The sequence below is a fragment of the Pleurodeles waltl genome, chromosome 5 (genome assembly GCF_031143425.1).
Source record: "Pleurodeles waltl isolate 20211129_DDA chromosome 5, aPleWal1.hap1.20221129, whole genome shotgun sequence".
Classification (NCBI taxonomy): Eukaryota; Metazoa; Chordata; class Amphibia; order Caudata; family Salamandridae; genus Pleurodeles; species Pleurodeles waltl.
Window position 1 is genome coordinate 920,483,140 of NC_090444.1, and position 23,032 is coordinate 920,506,171.

The window sequence follows — 23,032 nt, forward strand, 5'->3', positions numbered from 1 at the left end:
GATCGCCCCAAGTCTGTTAAAATGAGTAGTATGTCATTGGCACATAGGTAAAGTTTTGAGCCCCCCCTTCAGAGGTAGCCCTGTAAGCAACTGAGATTGACGAATTGTAGCCGCAAACGGCTCCATCGCCAGCAGAAACAAAAGTGGTGAAAGAGGACAACCCTGCCGTGTCCCTCTACAAATCGGGAAAGGGTCTGAAAGAAAGCCCCTGCAGTTGACTTGCGCCATGGGGTGATCATAGAGCAGGCGGACTTTGGAAATGAATTGTTCTTGTAGTCTGAATTTTTCCAAAGTCGCAAACAGGTAGTTCCATTCAGTGCGGTCGAATGCCTTTTCAGCATCTAGGGACAGAGCGAGAGCTTCATCCGGTATATTCCTGGATTCCCACAGAATATGGCAAAGAGTGCTTAGGTGGTGCCTAGAGGTAAGCCTCGGTACAAACCCCACTTGAGTGTTGTGAATCAAGGACGGGATAACTTTGCGCAAGCGGGCCACTAGAACGCTGGCTAGAATCATGACATCTCCGTTCAGGAGAGATATGGGCCGATAACTGCCGCAGAGTAGCGGATTCCGTCCTGGTTTTGGTATGACCGCTATCGTTGCTCTTTTGGATATTGCAGGGAGCCCTCTCTGCAGGCCTCACTTAGGGCCTCGTGCACAGCACCCACCCCCTTCTCGCCAGCCCACTTATAAAATTCCGCAGGGTTGCTTTAGCTGTAGACCATAGAACCCTCTGAGAGTCAACAGTACCGGCATTGTCACTCATGAAGGTGGATATGTGGGCCTGCAGTTGCGCTTTGCCCTGGGGAGAACGGTAGCGATGGACGGCAAAGCACCAGGGCTTGGGACCAGGGATGTTAGGCCCGCAATGACAGATATGTGGATCAGGGAGTGGTCAATGAGACCACATTCCAGTATTCTGGTGTCTGGATATGGGCCACTACGCTGTGTGATACAAGGAAATAATCCAATCGGGATTGAGTACCATGTACACGTGACAGGAAAGTGTCTTCTCTGTTGGATGAGTGTGTGAGCCTCCAGTAGTCCACCAACCCAGTGTCCGCCATCAAATCAGTCAGAATAGCCTTGTCATGGTAGGTACTAACATCAAGAGTACCAGTCCTATCGAACACTGCATCCCTGGCCAGATTCCAGTCTCTCCCTAATATATAGCTGTTTGCCCCTATTTTAGCCACGAGGCGGTTGATATACAGGAAAAACAATTGTTTAGGACCGGTCGGTGTATATACGGATCACACGCATATTGTGGAGTCTCTTATCTTTAATTTGGCTAATACATATCTCCCCTCTGGGTCAGTCCACGATTTGAAACAATTACGGAGCAATATCACACCCCTGCATTTCCTTGAGGCGCCACACGCCGACAACTGCTGTGCAGGATAGCAACTAAAGAGCGCCTTACCCACCCAGTCACAGTGCAGTTTACTGGATTTGGCATTGTCAAGATGTGTCTCCTAAAGAAGAGCTATATCAGCCCGTTTAGATTGGAGGTAGGAAAGTATCTTCTTTCGTTTCTCAAGATGTGTCAGACCATTAACATTCCATAATATGATCTGTGGTGGGCTGACTGTGTTGAGGACAGGACCAGCCATGAAGGAACCGGAGGGGTGTGGGGGGAAGCAAGTGAACGGAGATGAGTTATGTGTGGAGAAAAAGGGGAGGGGGCGCTGTATGGGATGGTGCGGGTAGAGACAAGGTGGTATGAGGAGAGGTGACTGCCGGGCGTCAGGTACCCACCTGGGACGGTGCAGGGGAGAGGTATGGAAGGGAGCTGAGACGGGCGGGAGGGGGTATAGGGTGGGGGAAGGAATAAGAAAGAGAGAAGGAAGGGAAGAGAATAGATGAGATAGAGAGAAAGGGGAGAGAGGTGGAAGACAAAGGAGGGGAAGAAGAAGAAGGGGGGGCAAGAAGAAGACTAGATTCTAACCAATAAGAGAGAAGTGCTGCTGAATAAAAGGGAGGAGCAAAGCCCCACGAGTCCGGATCTGTGGACTGCGGGTCCAAACCTATGAAGCCCACACGCTCGGCTAAGTGGGCCCCCATCGTGGGCGGGGTGCACATGACCCGCCGCCATATGTAGGTCATGTGGGGATATTATACAAGACTGGGCGCAATGGTAGAGGGTGAGAAATAGACAGGTCGACGGTGAGGAAGCATGTAGTGGTGCAACTCCTGTGTCAGTTATCTCCAGGGCAGGGGTGGGGGGGTTGGAAAGCAGTGGTATGGTCCCTGTTTGCGTAAGTGTCTGCAATAGTCCCTTGCAACAATGTTGGTAAACAGTTGTGTGGTTACATCGGTTGTGGTAGGGCTGGGGGGGCATGGTCGTCCTAGGACTGATGGAAATACAAGCGAACAGCGTGCCAACGGAAGTGCGTCGCAGTATAGTTGGGTACCCTAGAGCACGTTGTGTTGCGTCCTTTGCTGTCCCCGCAGCCCTACCGTTATGCTTAGTAACCTGCTGCTCCCATGTATCTCGGTATCGTGTGCAGACCTCAGTACTCCTCTTCTACATCAGTAGGGGTCTGGTATACCAACAAGGCAGTAAGCACATCAAAAAGGAGAGGTGGCGGGGGGAAAGGAGAGATGACTGGAAACAGTGAGAATGGGGCAGTGCTATTTAAAGCACCGAACAGTGTTATAAAAGACATGACAAATGAATAAGGCTCACCCGTAGCCTGGTTAACACACATCTAGAGCATAATGGAAAACATCGCAACATCATAACATCAACATGCGGTCAGATACTCAGCTGTCCGGCGGGTCAGTTGCGATGTCTCTGATCCTCGAGCAGGTCTCCGGGCCCTCTAGAGTCTCATATCCTGGCTGCGGTTTCAAGTGGGAGTTAAGATGGGTTTCAGGGTGGGGCGACACTTATCTCTGTCTGATAACTGGGTGTGGAGCACCACCGATTGAAATACTTGTCCCCTGTCATCATGTGTCCTTGCGAGTCTCTCTAGGTCTCTGAGATGATTTTCCGTTGCATGGCGACCTATTCCCCCCAGGGTGGCTGGTGGGGATGGAGCACTCCAATTGTCAGTAGGGGATTCCTGAGGCTGGGACGGATTAGTTGTATCCATGGATTGGGGCGGTAGACTATCCAGAAAGAGTCGCAGGTCTTCTGGTTCGTTGAAGTCCTTGGACACACCGTTTTTGGTGACCCACATTCTCAGTGGCTCAAACAGACCATATTTCACATCTAGTTGGCATAGTCCGAGGTCTGAGGGACAAGAACGCTTTCCTATGGTCATTGGTCTCCTTTAAGAAGTCAGCTGATATTCGGATGTCGCTTCCCTCTGCCCAAAATGGTCCATGAACCCGGGCCGCTAGGAGGAGTTGACGGGGCTGCCCGTGTCATAGAAGATAAGCAATGATCGGTTGGGGTCTGGGGGCCCCATCCTGTCATTTTGGACCCAGGGGAGGGCAGCTTTTAGAAAGGATTGGGTGTCTGTACCTTCTGTGTGTTCCGGGAAAAAACTGATGTTATCCTGCGGCTCCTATCTTCCAAGTCTATCAGCTTACTTCAGAGGTATAAAGGTTCCTGATCTTTGTCTTGTGTAGTATTAATATGATCTTCCACGTTCACAAATCGTTGCTCCAGCCCCGTCACCCAGGACTGGAAGCATGCTAAGTCTAAGCGCATGGATTTCGTCTCTGCTGTCAATGAGGTTATAGCAGAGTCCATTCCCTCAAGCCTACGACCCACAGCTGTGATTTCCTGAAGTATACGTTCCATGGTTGTTTCCTGCGCCAGTTCGGTCATGGTATGAGACTGGGCAGTCGGGTGCAATCCTGTGGCGAGGGATGTGGCTCGTGAATGTTAGAGGGCTTTGGAAAAGAGTAGTTGCCTTGCCTGAGAATTTATCTGATGTCTTGCCGCCGGGCATTGCAGGACCTGTTACGCGGATACAGTCTGCGGGTCTGAGGTCTGAAAGCCCCTCTTGTGGTGAGTTCCTGTGTTGCAGTATCGACGAGGAGGAGATGGGAAGGTGAGGAGAGGGTAGAGGCACCCCCAGTGGCGGTTCTGGCGCTATCTAGGGCCCGAGGCTGTCTAGAGTAGTGGTAACTCTCGAAGGGGGGGGGTCAGTTTCTGTTCCTGTAGAGTGGGATGGTTCAGGTGGTATAGTGTTGCGGGGCGCGCAGTGCCTGCTGGATTGTGCCATTGACAGTGGCTCCCTAGGTAGGGTAAGTTTCTTGGGAGAGAGGAGGGGTAACTGGATGTCACAGCCGGTACAGAGTCTCTGATCCCTGGGGGGGGGAGGCACCCTCCTCAGGCCGCCTCCCTTGCCTGGGCTACACCGTCGGAGGGGTCCTTCACCTGATCATACAGTGAGGTTGGTGCAGAAGTAGGGTGGGGGCGAGAGTCACTCAGCGCTTGCAGTCATTTGTCCCCGCTCCTAGGACCTTGCTGTCTTCTGCAGTCTGTATCCATAGGGGTGGCGGTGACCCCGAAGACTCACATGCCAGGTCTACTTTGAGGCAGGCCATCGGTGCAGTCCAGTATCAGGCAGGCTCGGTGAGGGCAGAGAAAAAGAGGGCACCTGGTTCGGAGGGCAACATTTTTATATAGTGAAGCAAGACAGAGCGTTATGGGGCTATTGTGTTCCGGGCGCTAATATCCAGATGAGCCTCCCTTCCTTCCTCTGATCCGCCAAGTAAATACATCGTAGCAGAATCTCATGACGCACTGGAGGCAGAAGGGGCTGAGTAAGATCTCCCACCGTCCCCCTTGGCGACGTTGCTGCAATGACCACTCTCCTGTTTATGAATGTGCCCTCTCTGCGGGGCTACAGGCCGGAGTGGCTCAGCTCGTAAAGAACCCAGCAGCTTTCCGCTCAGCTGGATTAGTTACTGGGTAGGCGGCGGGTGGAGGGTTAGAGATAGGAGAGGTCCCGTATGCAGATGGGGAGGGCCAGGGTCCTCTCCTCCTATGCCGCTATGGTTCTTATGTGGGGGGCGCCGGGCCGGTTCACCGGGGTTCTCCCTGCCAACCCACAGCTGCTCAACGCTATCATGATAAGCCGTGAACTTGGGCGATCTGGTAGGCCTCCCTTCCTCGCTGCTCTCCAGGCACCCTGGAGTTGCAGAGTGGGCCTCTCTCTCAGCACGCAGGTCGGAGCACAGTTCCAGGAGGCTCCCCGGGGTTTAATCAGGAGGATGCACGGTATCTGTAGCACCCCCACTCCCAATCAGGGACCACCGCCTCACGGGGAGCTCCTATTTCAGGCGGCCATCTTCGCCCGTGGCCAGACCACGCTCCCCAATCACCCCGTTTTTAACCATGCCACCACTAGGGCAGTTATTAACACAGTTTACCTGGGAGGCAGGTACTTTTAATCCTTTTTATGACCCCCACCCTCCTATTAATCACTATAATAGTGGTTCATATATGAAGTGGTCCCACGTAATCTGTTTGGAGCAGCACGCCTCGTTCTGCAGCAGAATAGGAAGGACCTAATGATGAAGCATGTCACCAAGGGTTTTTCTAAGGAAACTAATCAGTTTCCTAGAAATATTTTCTGGAGGGTTAACCTCGTAGATAAGGGCTGGGCGTTCGTTTGACTTAAGTCTTCCTACTAAGACCATCTCTGTAAGAGCCTCACTTTTCATACAGACAAGCAGTACAGCAGTTTCTTATTTTTAACAGTAGGTACAGAAGTTTATTTTGATCAATGGACATAGCAGTTTCTTCTTTTACCTTGTGCTGGCAGAAGTCACTTATTTTGATCAGTTGGTGCAATGATTCCTCAAAAGGTTCCTCCATCAAACTTGATATTTCAGTGATTTTAGCTTGTTTCATAACTTCAAAAGGCCAGAGATGTCTTAAGGCATGGGTAAAGTGGGCTATGGCCCAGGGCCCCAGTCTTCCAATGGCCCCCTGATAGATCAGCTCTATTCTCCACACTGTCCTGCCCAGATGACCTTGAATGATTCTTAAACATAAATTGTTTTAAATAAAATGCTCCTGAAATTTATGTTTAGTGCGAATGGTGTGTGGGAGTCTATTACAGACATATTGCAGACAAATGTTTGTTTTTCAACACCATGCATCTAAAAGTTCCTTTTAGATCCAAACAGAACCTCACATATGAGAAATGGCAGTGAAGTGCAGAAGTTATTTTCAATACTATTAGCAAGCTGCTGCTGTGTTACAGTATTGAAAACACATATCACAACTCCCTGAATAGTATATGGACACACATTTAGAATTTGGACCAGTGTGCCTATGCAGTGTCGGTAACCTGGCCAAAGAAGGTATGAAAAAGCTGAAAGTGGATTATAAATTCAAAGCTGTTCCGAACAGGGCCCCTAAAAAAAGCATGGGCCAGGGCCCCCTAAATCCTAAAGATGTCCCTGCAAAGGCATTAGCGTTCATGGTGGAAGAACACTGAGAAATGTTTATTTTTAATGTAAGGGCTACAGTGCCTTTACTCTTTGAGCACAGCTCTTCTCGTCTGAAAACTAACAACTTTTCCTTATAATGAAGAGACGTGCCCATTTGTTTTAGAAGTGGTGCCAACTTTGTCAGGCCTAAACCTTCCCCTTTTACACATGTAAGGCACCCCTAAGGTAGGCCCTAGGTAGCCCCATCGGCATGGTGTAGTGTATGTTAAAGGTGGGACATGTACTAATGTGTGTTACATGTCCTAGCAGTGAACTACTGCTAACTTCAGTCTTCACTGTTGCAAGGCCTATCTCTCTCATAGGTTAACATGAGGACTGCCTTTAAATAACAGTAACGTGCAGAATTTCCTTTGAGAGCAGATAGAAAAATGGAGTTTGGGGTCTCTGAACTCACAATTTAAAAATACATCTATTATTGAAGTTTAGATTGTCAGTTTGAAAATGTCCCTTTTAGAAAGTAGAATTTTTTTTACTTAAACCATTATGTGACTCTTCCTGTTTGTGGATTTCCTGTCTGGGTCAGTTTGACAGTTGGGCTGTTTGTGAATCCCCTCCAGACAGTGAGACAAAGAGAGCTGGGGTGCAGGCTGTACATCCTGATGATCCATCCGTGCTAGAGTGGAGGGAGGAGTGGTCACTTACACCTGAATGCGTTGTGCCTGCCCACTCACAATGCAGTCTCCAAACACCTGGTGTGTCTGAGGCCTGGCCTGGGCAACACAGGATCTTGTGAACAACAGAGACTTTCCTTTGAGGTATGCCTACTTCAATTGGACCCCAAACACCTGAAAAGTAGATCACTTCCGGACACTTTTGTTCCGTCGGTTGTAATCCCGCAGGGCAGCGCTGCTTGCAGCGCTGCCCAGGGGATTATGAGTCCCCCTCCCGCCAGCCTTTTCATGGCGGTATGAACCACCATGAAAAGGCTGGCGGAAAGGGGAGTCGCAGGGGCCCCTGCCACGGCCCCATGGAGCTTTTCACTGTCTGCAACTGCACCTGTCGCACTGCCGCAACACCGCCGGCTCCATTTGGAGCTGGCTCCCATGTTGCGGCCAACATCCCCGCTGGGCCGACGGGCGGAAACCAGGTTTCCGCCCACCAGCCCAGCGGGGATCTCCAAATGGCCTCCGCGGGAGTGCGGCCGCCCGGCGCATACACTTGGCGGGCGGCGGTTGCCACCCACCAATGTTGTAATGAGGGCCAAAGACTGGACTTTGTGGTATATTCCTGCTTGTGAAGAATCTCCAAGGGCATGAACTGAGCTTGCCTCCTGTTTTGAAGTCTCAGGACCGTCAAAGACTTCCTCTGCCAGCACCTGGACTCTGCTGAGACTCCTGCCCTACCAAGTGGTGTCCTATCCAGCTCCCGGGCCCTTGAATGAAGTTGACAGAACAAGAGCTGAAAATCCACACACAGAACGCTGTGCAGGAAAATTTTTGATGCACCATCTGCAACACGACTGCTAAACGACACGCTGACGGCTTCATGGCTAAAATCGAGGCTCCACCTGCATCGCGGCTGGGAGATCAATTCATCGCGGCTGGAGAAATGACTCGCAACACCCGTTGCTGATAACGACACAAACCCCACACAGCACAGTTTTCTATCACCGTGCGACCGGTCTTTCCACAGATCATTCCTGGGCATCAAAGTCATCCCGACACTGTGCGGATCCGAGGTGCCCTGTATGGAAATCGACGCATCGCTCTCTTGCAAGGGAGAAAAAGGACACATCGCCGACCCGACCAGAGAAGAAATGACGCACAGCCTCCCTTGCGAGGAAGGAATCGGCGCATCACTGTCTTTTCCGACGCACGGTTCCCCGTGTGCTTTATTGTTTATGCTTTTTGTCGTTTTGGTCATGTTTGATTTAGATAACTATTGCCTATTTTTCTAAACTGGTGTGGTGTCCATTTTGTAGTGTTTTCACTGTAATACTGTGTGTGTTGGTACAAATACTTTACACATTGCTTCTGAGTTAAGCCTGCCTGCTCGTGTCAAGCTACTAAGGGGGTGAGTAGGGGCTAACCAGGTGTGTTTCTCCTTTGCCCTGACTAGAGTGAGGGTCCTTGCTTGGACAGGGGGTAACCTGATTGCTAACCAAAGACTCAATTTCTAACATTTACCATATCAGACAAGGCCATCAGATTGTCTCTTTTATTAAGCGCACACACTTCCACTCAGAGTCCTCAGTCCCTGCACTTGAGCTACTCTGTTCTTTTCCCAGCCCTGAGCTCTCACATGCTGTGTGATAAGCATTGTGAAGTTTGCTTTACCATCATCAGGAGATGGCTTTCAAGCTGCATGGTCACTGGTAATGTTACAAGCTTTGTGCTGTCAGTCACCTTGTGTAAGCAGGTGTATGTGATGAGCACCATTGACTTGCGTGGCTTTCTCTTCAAGGGTCTGCACCTCACTGGTGCTGCCAACCAGCCTTTTTTGTAAGGCAGACTGCTAAAATTGACAGCTGATGCTGGTACTGGCAGCTTCCAATCTACGTGTCAGAGACTACTGGTATGGGTTGATCACATTTTGCATTATGTTATCTTTGATCACAGTACCTGCCACCATTACCTACATGTAAAAACCATGATCCCTCAATTTTACATGCATTTGTGTTCCATTAGACTTTGCTAATTGCTGCTTTCTGTGTGACAGTGACACATTTCCCGGATATCTCTGGAGTAAGGAAGGTGAACACGTTGAGCGTCATCTTTAAAACACTCACAGTCTCATTTATTTTGGAGTTTGGAGGGAATTAAAATCCTCCAATTTCTGGAGAAAACTCTAAAGAAGGACAAGAAACTGCAGGCAGAATTTCCTCAACTGTGGAGTATGTTATGGAGGAAATTCAGCCAGTGGATCCCTGGTTGCTGATGATATTTCAAATTGGTGGGGGCCGATGAACATACGTGTCCATAGGGGCACTGGAGGGATCCCTTTGAAACTTTTGAAAAATGGAGCCGAAAATTGTATATTTTACACCACGTTTTGCTAAAGAAAATGGCGAATAGCCACAGATTTAAAAGGCATAACTACCATAGCATAAGAACACAAGAAAAATTTACATTTCTGTTGTATCTATTACTGAATCCATTCTCAAAGGAAGTTATTATAAGGCTTCATTGTAGGGCTGGCATTAGCCAAGACCTTTTGGTTTCACTAAATTATGTATAATCCACTTGCTTAAAGGGACTTTAAGACAACCCCCTTCATCCGTCGGTCTGGTTTTGTGTCATTTACATTTTTCTTCTGCCCACTATAGCATACATCACGGGGCAATAGGACAGCAGTCTTCAGCCACTGATTAACTTCAGTCTTAGTGATGCCATTCTAAGCTTTTAGGAGCACCTTCATTCACAAAGTAGTTTCCTTAACTGCCAAGGACTACCATATCAACATGTGCTTTTTGAGACAAAGAAGTATTTTTTTCAGCTAATTGTTTTTTAGATTAATGAGGGCCCTGCAGCTCCCCAACATTTAAGTTTTGCAAAAAAAAAAAAAAAAAAATAACATAATACCGAAACAAACACCGACAAAGCCATAAAAGCTTGTGGTGAACACCCGACCTATTGGCTTTGCCAAGACCTGTTATTAAAAGGAGTTGTTGGAATATGTGGTTCCCACAGGTGAACATCTGCTTCTTGCTTTTCACAAACTGGGCAATGGGAGCACTTCTAATAGCCTGACAATGACCTATTCAATGTTTATTAATTGAAGTCTTCATCCCTGGGAAAAGCAAAGCTAGTAAGACAACTCTTTGGGTAGACTTTGTATCGTAGAGGTCTATGTGGGAAAATTATTTAGGAGTTGTGAAAAAGTTGTGATTTCTTTCTAAATCCTGAATAATAACCTTTAAGACGTATTAATATTTTTATAAAACATTTTAGAAACGTATGATAGACTGACAAAAGTGTGTAGGTTTTGTTTGTAACAATGGCTCAACCTATCCAAACTACCTGCCTTTTAATACTACTGAGTGACGTATTTATCCCTGATCACATGTTCATATCTCCCTAAAAAAGTGCAATTCAGCACCTAGGCTGTAAGACAATACTTTACTTTGCCATTGCTTTTCTTTCAATTCGTCATCCTTTTTAGTCCTCCTGTGTTTAAACTAGCTTCAGGTTGCTGTAATCCAAGCCAATGGAACCTTTTGTTTGTAGCAATGAGACTCATATTTGCATGTGATGTTTATTAAAAAATATAATGGTTTTTATACCGTTTCTGAGTACACTTGCCAAATAGGAAGCACCCATACTTAAAAAAACACAAACGTTTTTGTTCTTAGCAAACCAACATCATGTTTAGGTGGTGGTAGCATTTTTCTTTTTTCATTGCTCGCAATAAAAAACTAACCATCACACCAGCTTGTCAAGGCCAGACCTACTGTCGTTGCCAATGGTTTGCTTTACAAAATTGCAATGTCTGTTACTCAATGTCCTAAAAGCAATCACTTGCTCGATTTTGTTCGCCTTAATCATTTGTACTAACCATATCTTTTTTTTTTCGTTGTTAGGAATATTTTGCACCATTTCTTTATGCACTTATGCAGCCAGTATATCATACGACCTGAATCGCCATCCAAAATTAATTTACAGTCTTCCCAGTGACGTGGAACACGGATATAGCTGGTCTCTGTTTTGTGCCTGGTGCAGCCTGGGCTTCATCGTTGCAGCTGGATGCCTCTGCACTGCGTACCCGTTTCTGAGCAGGACGAAGATAATGCAGCTGAAGTCTGTCAGGGACTCTTGCGTATGACTGCCTCCTGGGCGGAAGCAGACATTTCAAGCCTTCCACTTAAGCGGATGAATTTTCTACCATACACTGGTTGAATGCCAGTGTTACTCTAAAACTCTGAAAAACATGGAGAAACTACTATTGTTACATCAAGCACAATGAGAGAAAAACACTATTGAAACTGATGCAGCTGTTCTCGTGTAGTTATACAGTACTACAAAATATCACGTGGCTCAAGATTAAAGGCGAATCCTTCTGAGGTCCAACATACTGTGCAATTAAGTGCTTTAAAGAACTATAATTTATGCAACATAGTGTGTGTCTTCTCTTCTAGCAGATGGGGAAAGGTAGATTGCAGATACTTGTCAAATTGGATGGAAGTTATGTATGAATTTATTTCCAGTTTTGATGTACACTCGTTTTTTTAACAATTGCATATTTCTATTTGTAGTGAAAGATATGACAGTTTAAGTTGCATAATGGTGTCCTGCTAAACTCCTGCTTGAAAATCCCGAATGCAAAATCTTCGGAATTGAGACGCCTCCTCAAAAGTGTACCTCATCGCGTCGTGTGTTTGGCCCTGTGAGATGTGTCAAATCTGCCGTACAATGCTGACATGCTGTACCTTATCATAGTATGCGCCCAACTCCTAAAAGCCTCATGTACATCTGGTGCGCAGATGTAATACTGTGAATTCCATGCCACTATGCTCCATTTTTCCTTGAAGTGTTTCCTTTGTGTTTCTTTTTACCAAAACCAACATAGTATGACCATTAAAAAAAACAAAAAATACGATGTTGTAAAACATGTTCGGTGACGCTATGCAGCAGTTTTTAAAGTCCCATCTTTGGTGAAAGTGTCATCTTATGATGTCATTTGAATTTCAGTATTAAACAGCCCTTTTTTGTTCTTACTGTCTGCTTGTCTTATATTGTGGGTTTCAATGCTCTGGCTTCAGCTTCCTAGACAGGAATGTGTGCAGACTACCGAGTCAACGCAAAACAACTTTTCAGCCACAGATGGGAAATTGTCCACGAAAACGGATTGTAACAGTGAAAAATCAACAACTGATGTCAGTAAGCATTATGATCGCTTCCAACCAAAAGTGTCACAGAAAAGCTTTTCACTCAGTAAAGAGGTTTTTTTCATTAACAGACAGATCCAAAAAATAATTCTATTTGTTGTAGGTTCTGGCACATTTCGTTGGACCAAGAAGGAAAATAACATTCATGCTTCTTTTGTTGGTTCTGATGAAGGTAAGGATAACTTTGCTTGAAAGGCATTGAGAGGCCGAAAAAGAACTTCAGGAGCACGAGATATAGGTGGAATTCGGAACAGCATAAAAAATGAGAGATTGACCAAGCCAGCATAGTACTTCGGATCAAGTTTCTCCAGTAATTCCAGATACTGCACGGTTGTGAGTGACAAGCCTGAAAAGACTCGTCTGTGGAGATTTTCTAATCATTGGCATAAACTTGGTCCAGCACTCTATGCTCTTACTGAGAAGTAAGGCCAGCTTTAGGACAGTGTGATTGGTGCAGCCACGCTGTACGCTGAACTGGGAGAAGTGAGGGCGCAGAACAAGGGGGGGCGCTAGGTTTAACAATAACTTACGATTTTAAAACACCTACTGCAGAGTCCCTGGTGCATCTAGCTTTCAGTCAGCCACAAAATTGTCAAAGTAACTCTTGTGACTAACGTTTCTGCTTGAAAGAGGGATCAGACTTTTGTCTAGTGGCAGTTTTGGCTTGTCATAAAGTAGCACAGATGGTTAATATGCCTACTGCACAGAACACGTACCCTGCAGATCACAGATCTGTATTTTATGTGGATAGTTGAGTGAATCAGTGCTTTTGTCACAGAGATCTTTTTTGTTACCACCGTTCATAAGATTCAAACCTAATATAGAACAGTGACTGTTACGAACTGTCATCGAAGAGCTGCATGCAAACTGCATAAAATAGGTTAGGATTTTTTCCTCAGTCTTTAATTATCTATGTTGCTATAAAGGGTTCATTTGGGTATATATATTTTTTTATTAGCAAAGCCAGCCTTTACCAGTGCTTTAAAACAAACAAAATGTATGTAAGAGAGAGGCTATGGAGAGATGAGGGCTGCTTTTGCCCAGTGGTAGTGAGGGAATTCGAGGAGAAGGTTACATTGGAGAGGGGTGGGGCAAAAAATGATTGTTGCACCGGGTGCCACCAGCACTACAGCTGGCCCTGCTAAGTGGTAGTGGCGGCTGGCAGATTTTGGAAGTTGTGGAATCCCTCAAAGCCCAAAAGCACTGTCTGGCACTCGGGCCTTGCCAACCCTCGGGGAGATACCTTAAGAGGCTTTAAAATCACACACGCACACAATACACTTAAACACATGCCCAGGCATACAAGCAAATATACATACACATAGAGTTGCGGGCACGCACATAAAGACAGTCACGCAGACAGACACATGCACTCCTCAGCACACAAGCACGCTCAGGCTGCTAAACACAAAAATGTACTAGGGCAGCCTACAAATTCCAACTCTCACCTCCGTGTACAGCATACTAGAGGCAGGCTCACAAGCTTCCACCCAATCAGAAGCCAGACTAGGGTTGAAGGTACCAAAGTAGACTTTTTTCTCTATTGCATCTTCTGATGGGGCAAGAGGGCGTGTGATCGACAAGCCCTGAAGCTCTATTATCTCAGACACTGCAGTGCCTTTCACTGCTTCAGCATGTCAGACATGTATTGTTTGTGTGAGCCTGGACTGTAAAAGCCCTGCCTGACACATGCACAATACAGTTAGTAGAACCCTCTTCTTCTGACAAGGTAATATTACAGTTTTTACATGAAAAAAAAGATCCATGAGATAATTTGTTTTTATGTAGAAGCTGTAACATGCCAAGCAATACTGGCAGAGCGAGGCAGTGGGCCGACACCCTGGCAACCACCAGGGGCAGCTGTCCTTGCCGATAGGGATGCTCTGCCATTCATGGATATTTTCATATGTGCAATTCCCAAAATGTATTCAAAGGAAGAGTTAGAACTTCAGATTGGAGTACAAATCAGATATTTGTTAACCCTCACAAGCTTAACCATCTCCTGCCATCTACCCCCACAATCTTTCACATGTTTAGCCATGAACCACTTCATACTCACAATCTACTTTATTCATCCAACCTCACATAATTTAATTTCATGTCATCAATGCCTCCTCTTGCTCACCAATATCCATCTTTCGAACAATCTATCTGTATTTTCATCAATCCAAATGCATAAATCAACCAATCACAAAACAGACAAACATTCATGTATCAAAAAGGCATTATACCTACTGGTTTTGTAAGTGTTTGACTTACTATGTTCCTATTTGGCATACTTCTACAGACAGTCCTCCCTGCAACAGTACAACATGCATAACACATTCAATGTTCTTATCACACACTAGTGCCAAGCACCACTCTTTAGAGCTTTGTAGATGTTCTGATTACTTATAGAAAATCCTCCATAAACACTGACTCCAATGGTGTAGTCATCAATGGTGCAGAATGTGTAGTGGCACTGGGCACCAGCAGAATGACGAGCCAACTGCACGCCAGTTACAGCTGTCTTTGACTTCCCGAATGGGGGCATAGGGATCCATTTTTTACTTGTATTCATCTATAGTAGCCATACTATATGACTGTTTTAACGCTTTATCTCTTCTTCCCGTAACTTTACTTAACAGCCACTGAGCGATAAATAACACAGGTCGAGGTAAAGTAAGTGCACAGAGGAAGGTGATGAGAATTTCAAACCAAGGTTAACAGCCACCAGTTTCCAAAACTAAGACACTATGGCCCACATTATAACACTGGCGGTAAGTGCCAAAAGACCATTGCTGCGGCTACCATCCGTCAGCCAAAATATGACCACAGCTGGATTTCCGCCACAAGAAGGGTGGAAATCCAGCTGTGGCCATACTGGCAGATGGCATTAGGGTGGCGCTGCTACCATCAGCAGCGCCCCGCCAGTAGACCGCCACCAGCCATATTATGAAAAATAATACAGCCTGATGGTGTTCTGCCGGCGGGTGCTGCTGGCGGTAGCAGCGTCCCATCCCGTCCCCTGCTGGAAGACCCCCTGGATGCAGGTAAGTTGGGTTTCCGCTAGGGGAGTGGGGTGGGGGGTGTTGTGTGTGTGTGTGGATGTGTGTGCCTGAATGGGTGAGTGTGTGGGTGTTTGCGAATGTGTGTGTAGTGTTGTTTGCATGTGTGTGTGCATGTGTGAGAATGCATGTATGAATGGTAACATGTCTGCGTGTCAGTATGAATGTGTGTACGGATGCATGTGTGAATGAATGGATGAATGCGTGAATGCCTGTGTGAGTGAGTGTGTGAATGCGTTGGGTGTGCCTGCAAGCATGCGTGTATGGGGGATTAGAAGAGGGGAGCTTGGATGAAGGGGTAGTGGGGGACGTCTGGAGAGTGTTAGGGGGTTGGGTGGGCCTCCTATCAGTGACAGGGAAGGAATTAACTGTCACTGGTAGGGCCTACCACTGTGGTTTTTGTGGAGTTACGAACGCCACGAAAACCATGGCGGTGGGCAGGGTTAAAATGCTGCCGGCGGTACAGTAGCGGCCGCTGGGTTGGAGATTGTTATCTCCAGCATGGCGGCTGCTACCACAATGGTGGTCAGTGTGGTACATTGGCGGGTTGGCTTCAGCCTACCCGCCAATGTCATAATATGGAGGTATGTACCACCAGCCTGTAGGCTGTAGTACCGCCACATTTACACAGACCGCTGGGGTCATAATGACCCCCTATGTCTTTGGGCCCATGTGTCAACACCTCCACAAAAGTAAATTTGTAAGAAGAGTTGACTCATTGTATATGAACTGACAGCCAAGCTACTGCTTTCTCAGAACTCTATAATCTCAAGGCAAGAATCAAGTACTACAACCCAGTCTTCCCCAGAAGGGTATGTTTCACCTTTTGTCTCTAATCCTAAAAGGAATCCATTTATAGAGCTTGCAATAAGAAAACTTTATCAACTCATGCATGTGGAAAGGTAGGTAAATGCACCTATCTCCTAAACATGGGAAGTGACAGCTGCCCCAGTATTCCCTGTGCTAGAGTTGCTTAGCCAACAAAATAGGAGCTATTCTTCATATTTCTTTTTAAGTTAGGCCAGAGCTACGTAGTGCAAAATGTAAATCACCTTTTGCTAACACTCTTAGGGGCATATTCACAAGCCCTTAGAGCCGTCCTAGCATCATTTTTTGTTTATTGCTAAGGTTGCATCAAGGAGGCCTTTTCCCGTGCCAGATTTACAAAGTGGACCAATGCTTGCATTGCGCCACTTTGTAACTACTTGCGCCACATCATGCATGCACCAGGCATAATGCATGCAAGGGGGGTGTTCCCCCGTTAGGAGGTCCAGAAAAATGGCACAGTGAAATTAAGGAGATTTCACTGGACAATTTTTCCTGCCATTTTTTACACCTGCCCATGGCAGGCATTAAAGTGACGCTCCCATTGTTTCCAATGGGCCTTTCCACGCATTGCTGGACTAGCGACATCATTTTTGGGGCTAGTCGACCAATGCACCACAATAGCATAAAAAATATAGATGCTTTTGTACTAACGTGCGGCACAGTGCACTGTATTGTAAATATGGCGCTACCATGGTGATGCTGGGGGGGGTGAAAAAAAAGTGGCACATTATAGTTGATATGCCAATTTCTTGTAATCTGACTAATATTGGGTCCCATCTTTCTAATTGGTTGGAGATGTTGGTGTTTAGACTTGTTTAATCTACTCATAAGTCCTGGAAAGGTGCTTTGATCTTAATGCGCCGGACCCCATAAAGACTTATGTTTAATGTTATTGGATGTGTTTTAGTCCTACCTTATTGGGGCAGATAAATTCCTGTTATTGGGCGATTTTAATTTTTATGCAGAAGATCCATAAGACATTGATGTCCTTAAGCTGCTAGTAGATTTGGGTAAATTGGAGATAACGCAAAAGGTGAGGGGTCCTGACACATGGTTGGCCACACACTTGACTTAATTTTCAGTAATGCTAATCAGATTAGGGTTGATTCTCCTAAACAATTTATTTGGACAGACCGTTTTCTTAATAAATTTGAAATCACTTCTCTTATCATTCTATTTCTCACCTGACCAAAAAAAAATGATTGACCCAAGCAACGACTGACCTGAGCAACAATTGACCCAATCACATAGGAAAATCAACCAGCTCAGTATAGAGACCTACTTACAGCTCTATGTTCTGTATAATATAGTTTATATTTTCCTGGCTGTAGCTAGTCTCCATGATTCCCTGAATAATGATTTTGATATGATTGCCCTCCTTAAAATGATCAAAACTAGGCACCAAAGACGTCTGGTCTCTTGGTATAATGACGAACTCAGATAGGAGAAACAAGCTTATATGAAACGTGAAAGGGCACGGGGTCAGTCCTAAGCTTCCCAGATAAAGCACATTTAAACTTGCTCTAAATACCTTTCATAAACATCTTAGGGAGGCTTGCAAGAGTCTCCTGGCTGATAGTATTCAGGAGTGAAGAAACTCTATTAAAGGAATGTTCAAAACTTTGAAATAATTCATACAACCTGTTAGAAATTGGGTTTCTGGTTGGCAGTCAGTTTGCACTCTGTGCAAGCAGGAACCCTCACTCTAGTCAGGGCAATGGAGAAACACACTTAGATAACCCCTGCTTACCCCCTTGGTAGCTTGGCACAAGCAGTCAGGCGTATCTCAAAGGCAATGTGTAAAGTGTGTGTACCAACACACACAGTAATACAGTGAAAACACTACAAAATGGACACCCTACCAGTTTAGACAAATAGGTAATATTTATCTAAATCACACAAGACCAAAATGACAAAAATCTAACATACACAAGTCAAGATATGAATTTTAAAAATATTAATGTCCCCATTACATTGTCGGAAGCACCGCCAACAGGCTGGCGGTGCTTTCCTTGGAATTACGACCGTGTCGGAAGCGCCGCGGTCGCACCGCCGGGACCGGCGGTTCCCCGCCACGTTGGTCCCGGCGGTTGTAATCCCCCAGGGCAGCGCTGCTTGGTATGAACCGCCATGAAAAGGCTGGCGGAAAGGCGAGTCGCGGGGCCCCTGGGGGCCCCTGCACTGCCCAAGCCTCTGGCATGGGCAGTGCAGGGACCCCCTGCCACAGCCCTTATGGAGCTTTTCACTGTCTGCTTTGCAGACAGTGAAAAGCGCAACAGGTTCAACTGCACCCGTTTCACCGCCGCAACACCACCGGCTCCATTTGGAGCCGGCTCCCGGGTTGCGGCCGACATCCCCGCTGGGCCGACAGGGATCTCCAAATGGCCACCGCAGGAGTGTGGCCACATTGGCAGCTGCGTGGCGGATACAACTTGGCAGGCAGCGCTTGCCGCCCGCCAAAGTTGTAATGAGGGCCTAAGAGTCTTATTCAATAGAAAACAATGGAAATGTTGATTTTACACAAAGTACCTGGTTTGCATCAAAAATAAAGCTGCACGGGTGAATGTGCATCGAAAAGTCAGCAATTTGTCAATTCCTTACTCACAAGTGAGGCAGTGTGTGATTTCTTTTCTGGTCAGGTAGGCGATGCATCGTTTTTGCAAGAGAGCGATGCGTCAATTTCCAGACAGGGCACCTCGGATCCGTGCCGATTCACGATGACTTTGACACCAAGGGATGATGCATGAGAAACCTGGTCACACTGTGTTAGAAAACCAGAGTGTGTGGGGTGTACATTGTGATCAACAGCCGCAAGCAGGTTTTGCATCATTTCTCCAGCCGCAATGTGTCGATCTCCCATCTGCGATGCAGTTGGAGCATCAATTTCAGCCACGTTGCAGATGGTGCATTGAGAATTTCACCCAATGGTGTTCTGAGTGTTGATTTCAGCTCTTGTTCTGCCAACTTTACCTTTCAAGGGCCCAGGGACTGGATAGGGTACCACTTGATATGGCAGGAGTCTCAGCAGAGTCCAGGTGCTGGCAGAGGAAGTCTTTGATGGGAAGCTCAGTTCAAGCCCTTGGAGATTCTTCTCAAACAGAAATGCACAACTGCAGGACAGCCCAACAAAGCACAGTCCCAGCCAGGGGCAGCACTTCTCCTTAGCTCTTCAGCACTTCTCCTTAGCTCTTCAGCTCTTCTCCTTGATATAGGTTCCTCTTGATTCCAGAAGTGATCTTGAAGAAATCTAAAGTCTGGGGTTTTGGGTCCACTACTTATGCCCCTTTCTGCCTTTGAAGTAGGCAAACATTAAAGGAAAGTCTCTGTTGTTCACAAGATCCTGCCTTGCCCAGGCCTGGCCCCAAACACACACCAGGGGGTTGGAGACTGCATTGTGTGAGGGCAGGCACTGCCCATTCAGGTGCAAGTGATCACTCTTCCCTCCACTCTAGCCCAGATGGTATTCAGGCTACACCCCAGCTTCCTTTGTGTCACTGTCTAGAGGGATTTCCCAACAACCCAACTGTCAGTCTGGCCCAGATGTGGAATACATAAGCAGGCAGAGTCACAGAATGGTTTAAGCAAGAAAATGCCCACTTTCTAAAACTGGAATTTTCAAACTAACAATCTAAATACCACCTTCACTAAAATATATATTTTTAAATTATGAGTTCAGGGACACCAAACTCTAGATTTCTGCCTGCTCCCAAAGGAAAACTGCACTTAAAATTTATTTAAAGGCATCCCCCATGTTAACCTAATGAAGAGATTGGCCTTGCAACAGTGAAAACCAAATTTAGAAGTATTTTACTATGAGGACATCAGTACGTGTCCCACCTTTCACATACACTGCAACCTGCCCATGGCGCTACCTAGGGCCTACCTTAGGGGTGCCTTACAAGTATAAAAGGTTTAGGCCTGGCAAGTGGGTTCACTTGCCAAGTCGAATTGGCCATGCAAGACTGATCACTCAGACACTGCAATGGAAGGTCTGAGACATGCTCACAGGGCTACTCATGTGGGTGGCACAATCAGTGCTCTAGGCCCACTAGTAGCATTTTATTTACAGGCCCGGGCACCTCTAGTGCACGTTATTAGGGACTTACTAGTAAATAAAATAAGTCAATCATGGAAAAGCCAATCACCAATACAGTTTATACAGAGAGCATATGCACTTTAGCACTGGTTAGCAGTGGTAAAGTGCAGAGTTCTAAAGCCAACAAAAACTGGTCAGAAAAATAAGAGGAAGGAGGCAAAAAGTTTGAGGATGACTGTGAGAAAGTAGCCTCTTTCTAGCCTTGTTACCCCCACTTTTGTCCTGTTTGTTAGTATATGTCAGGGTGTTTTCACTGTCTCACTGGGATCCTGCTAGCCAGGGCCCAGTGCTCATAGTGAAGACCCTATGTTGTCAGCATGTTTGCTATGTGTCACTGGGACCCTGCTAGCCAGGACCCCAGTGCTCATATGTTTGTGGCCTATATGAATGTGTTCCCTGTGTGATGCCTAACTGTCTCACTGAGGCCCTGCTAACCAGAACCTCAGTGGTTATGCTCTCTCTGCTTTCCAAATTTGTCACTAACAGACTAGTGACTAAATTTACCAATTCACATTGGCATACTGGTACACCCATATAATTCCCTAGTATATGGTACTGAGGTACCCAGGGTATTGGGGTTCCAGGAGATCCCTATGGGCTGCAGCATTTCTTTTGCCACCCATAGGGAGCTCTGACAATTCTTTTGCAGGCCTGCCACTGCAGCCTGCGTGAAATAATGTCCACGTTATTTCACAGCCATTTACCACTGCACTTAAGTAACTTATAAGTCACCTATATGTCTAACCTTCACCTGGTGAAGGTTGGGTGCAAAGTTACTTAGTGTGTGGGCACCCTGGCACTAGCCAAGGTGCCCCCACATCGTTCAGGGCAAATTCCCCGGACTTTGTGAGTGCGGGGACACCATTACACGTGTGCACTATACATAGGTCACTACCTATGTACAGCGTCACAATGGTAACTCCGAACATGGCCATGTAACATGTCTAAGATGGGGGACAATTCCATGATCCCCCGGGTCTCTAGCACAGAACCCGGGTACTGCCAAACTGCCTTTTCAGGGTTTGCACTGCAGCTGCTGCTGCTGCCAACCCCTCAGAAAGGATTCTGCCCCCCTGGGGTCCAGGCAGCCCTGGCCCAGGAAGACAGAACAAAGGAATTTCTCTGAGAGAGGGTGTAACACCCTCTCGCTTTGGAAATAGGTGTGAGGGCTGGGGAGGAGTAGCCTCCCCCAGCCTCTGGAAATGCTTTGATGGGCACAGATGGTGCCCATCTCTGCATAAGCCAGTCCACACCGGTTCAGGGATCCCCCAGCCCTGCTCTGGCGCGAAACTGGACAAAGGAAGGGGAGTGACCACTCCCCTGACCTGCACCTCCCAGGGGAGGTGCTCAGAGCTCCTCCAGTGTGTCCCAGACCTCTGCCATCTTGGAAACAGAGGTGTCTGTGGCACACTGGACTGCTCTGAGTGGCCAGTGCCAGCAGGTGACATCAGAGGCTCCTTCTGATAGGCTCTTACCTCTCTTGGTAGCCAATCCTCCTTCCTAGGTAGCCAAACCTCCTTTTCCGGCTTTTTAGGGTCTCTGCTTTGGGGATCTCAACAGATAGCGAATGAAAGAGCTCACCAGAGTTCCTCTGCATCTCCCTCTTCACCTTCTGCCAAAGGATCGACCGCTGACTGCTCAGGACACCTGCAAAACCGCAACAAAGTAGCAAGACTACTACTAGCAACCTTGTATTGCTTCATCCTGCCGGCTTTCTCGACTGTTTCCAGGTGGTGCATGCTCTGGGGGTAGCCTGCCTCCACTCTGCACCAGGAGCTCTAAAGAAATCTCCCGTGGGTCAACTGAATCTTCCCCCTGCAACCACAGGCAACAAAAGACTGCATCACCGGTCCTCTGGGTCCCCTCTCAGCACAACGAGCGTGGTCCCTGGAACTCAGCAACTCTGCCCAAGTGACTCCTACAGTCCAGTGACTCTTCAGTCCAAGTTTAGTGGATGTAAGTCTTTGCCTCCCCACGCTAGACTGCATTGCTGGGTACCGCGTGATTTGCAGCTGCTCCGGCTCCTGTGCACTCTTCCAGGATTTCGTGCACAGCCAAGCCTGGGTCCCCGACACTCTAACCTGCAGTGCACAACCTTCTGAGTTGTCCTCTGGCATCGTGGGACTCCCTTTTGTGACTTCAGGTGGACTCCAGTTCACTTTTCTTCTAAGTGCCTGTTCAGGTACTTCTGTGGGTGCTGCCTGCTTCTGTGAGGGCTCCCTGACTTACTGGGCGCCCCCTCTGTCTCCTCATCCAAGTGGCGACATCCTGGTACCTCCTGGGCCACAGCAGCATCCAAAAACCCTAACCGCGACCCTTGCAGCTAGCAAGGCTTGTTTGCGGTCTTTCTGCATGGGAACACCTCTGCAAGCTTCTTCACGACGTGGGACATCCATCCTCCGAAGGGGAAGTTCCTAGTCCTCTTCGTTCTTGCAGAACACCAAGCTTCTTCCAAAAGGTGGCAGCTTCCTTGCACCCTCAGCTGGCATTTCTTGGGCTCCTGCCCACTCTCGACACTGTCGCGACTCTTGGACTTGGTCCCCCTGTCTTACAGGTACTCAGGTCTGGAAATCCACTGTTGTTGCATTGCTGGTGTTTGTTCTTCCTGCAGAATCCCCCTATCACGACTTCTGTGCTCTTTGGGGGTAGTAGGTGCACTTTACACCTACCTTTCAGGGTCTTGGGGTGGGCTATTTTTCTAACCCTCACTGTTTTCTTACAGTCCCAGCGACCCTCTATAAGCTCACATAGGTTTGGGGTCCATTCATGGTTCGCATTCCACTTTTGGAGTATATGGTTTGTGTTGCCCCTATA

At 47.2% G+C, this 23,032-nt stretch overlaps 1 protein-coding gene across 1 annotated transcript in view; it reads left to right on the plus strand.

Annotated features, from left to right (window-relative positions):
* The window catches only part of TMEM178A (transmembrane protein 178A), a 413,629-nt gene extending 401,556 nt beyond the window's left edge, over positions 1-12,073 (plus strand). Inside the window, exon 4 of the mRNA XM_069235049.1 lies at positions 10,943-12,073. Within this exon, the coding sequence (XP_069091150.1) occupies positions 10,943-11,184 (242 nt within the window). The 3' untranslated portion in view covers positions 11,185-12,073. The remainder of the gene's footprint in view (positions 1-10,942) is intronic.
* The last annotated feature ends 10,959 nt before the right edge of the window (positions 12,074-23,032 follow it).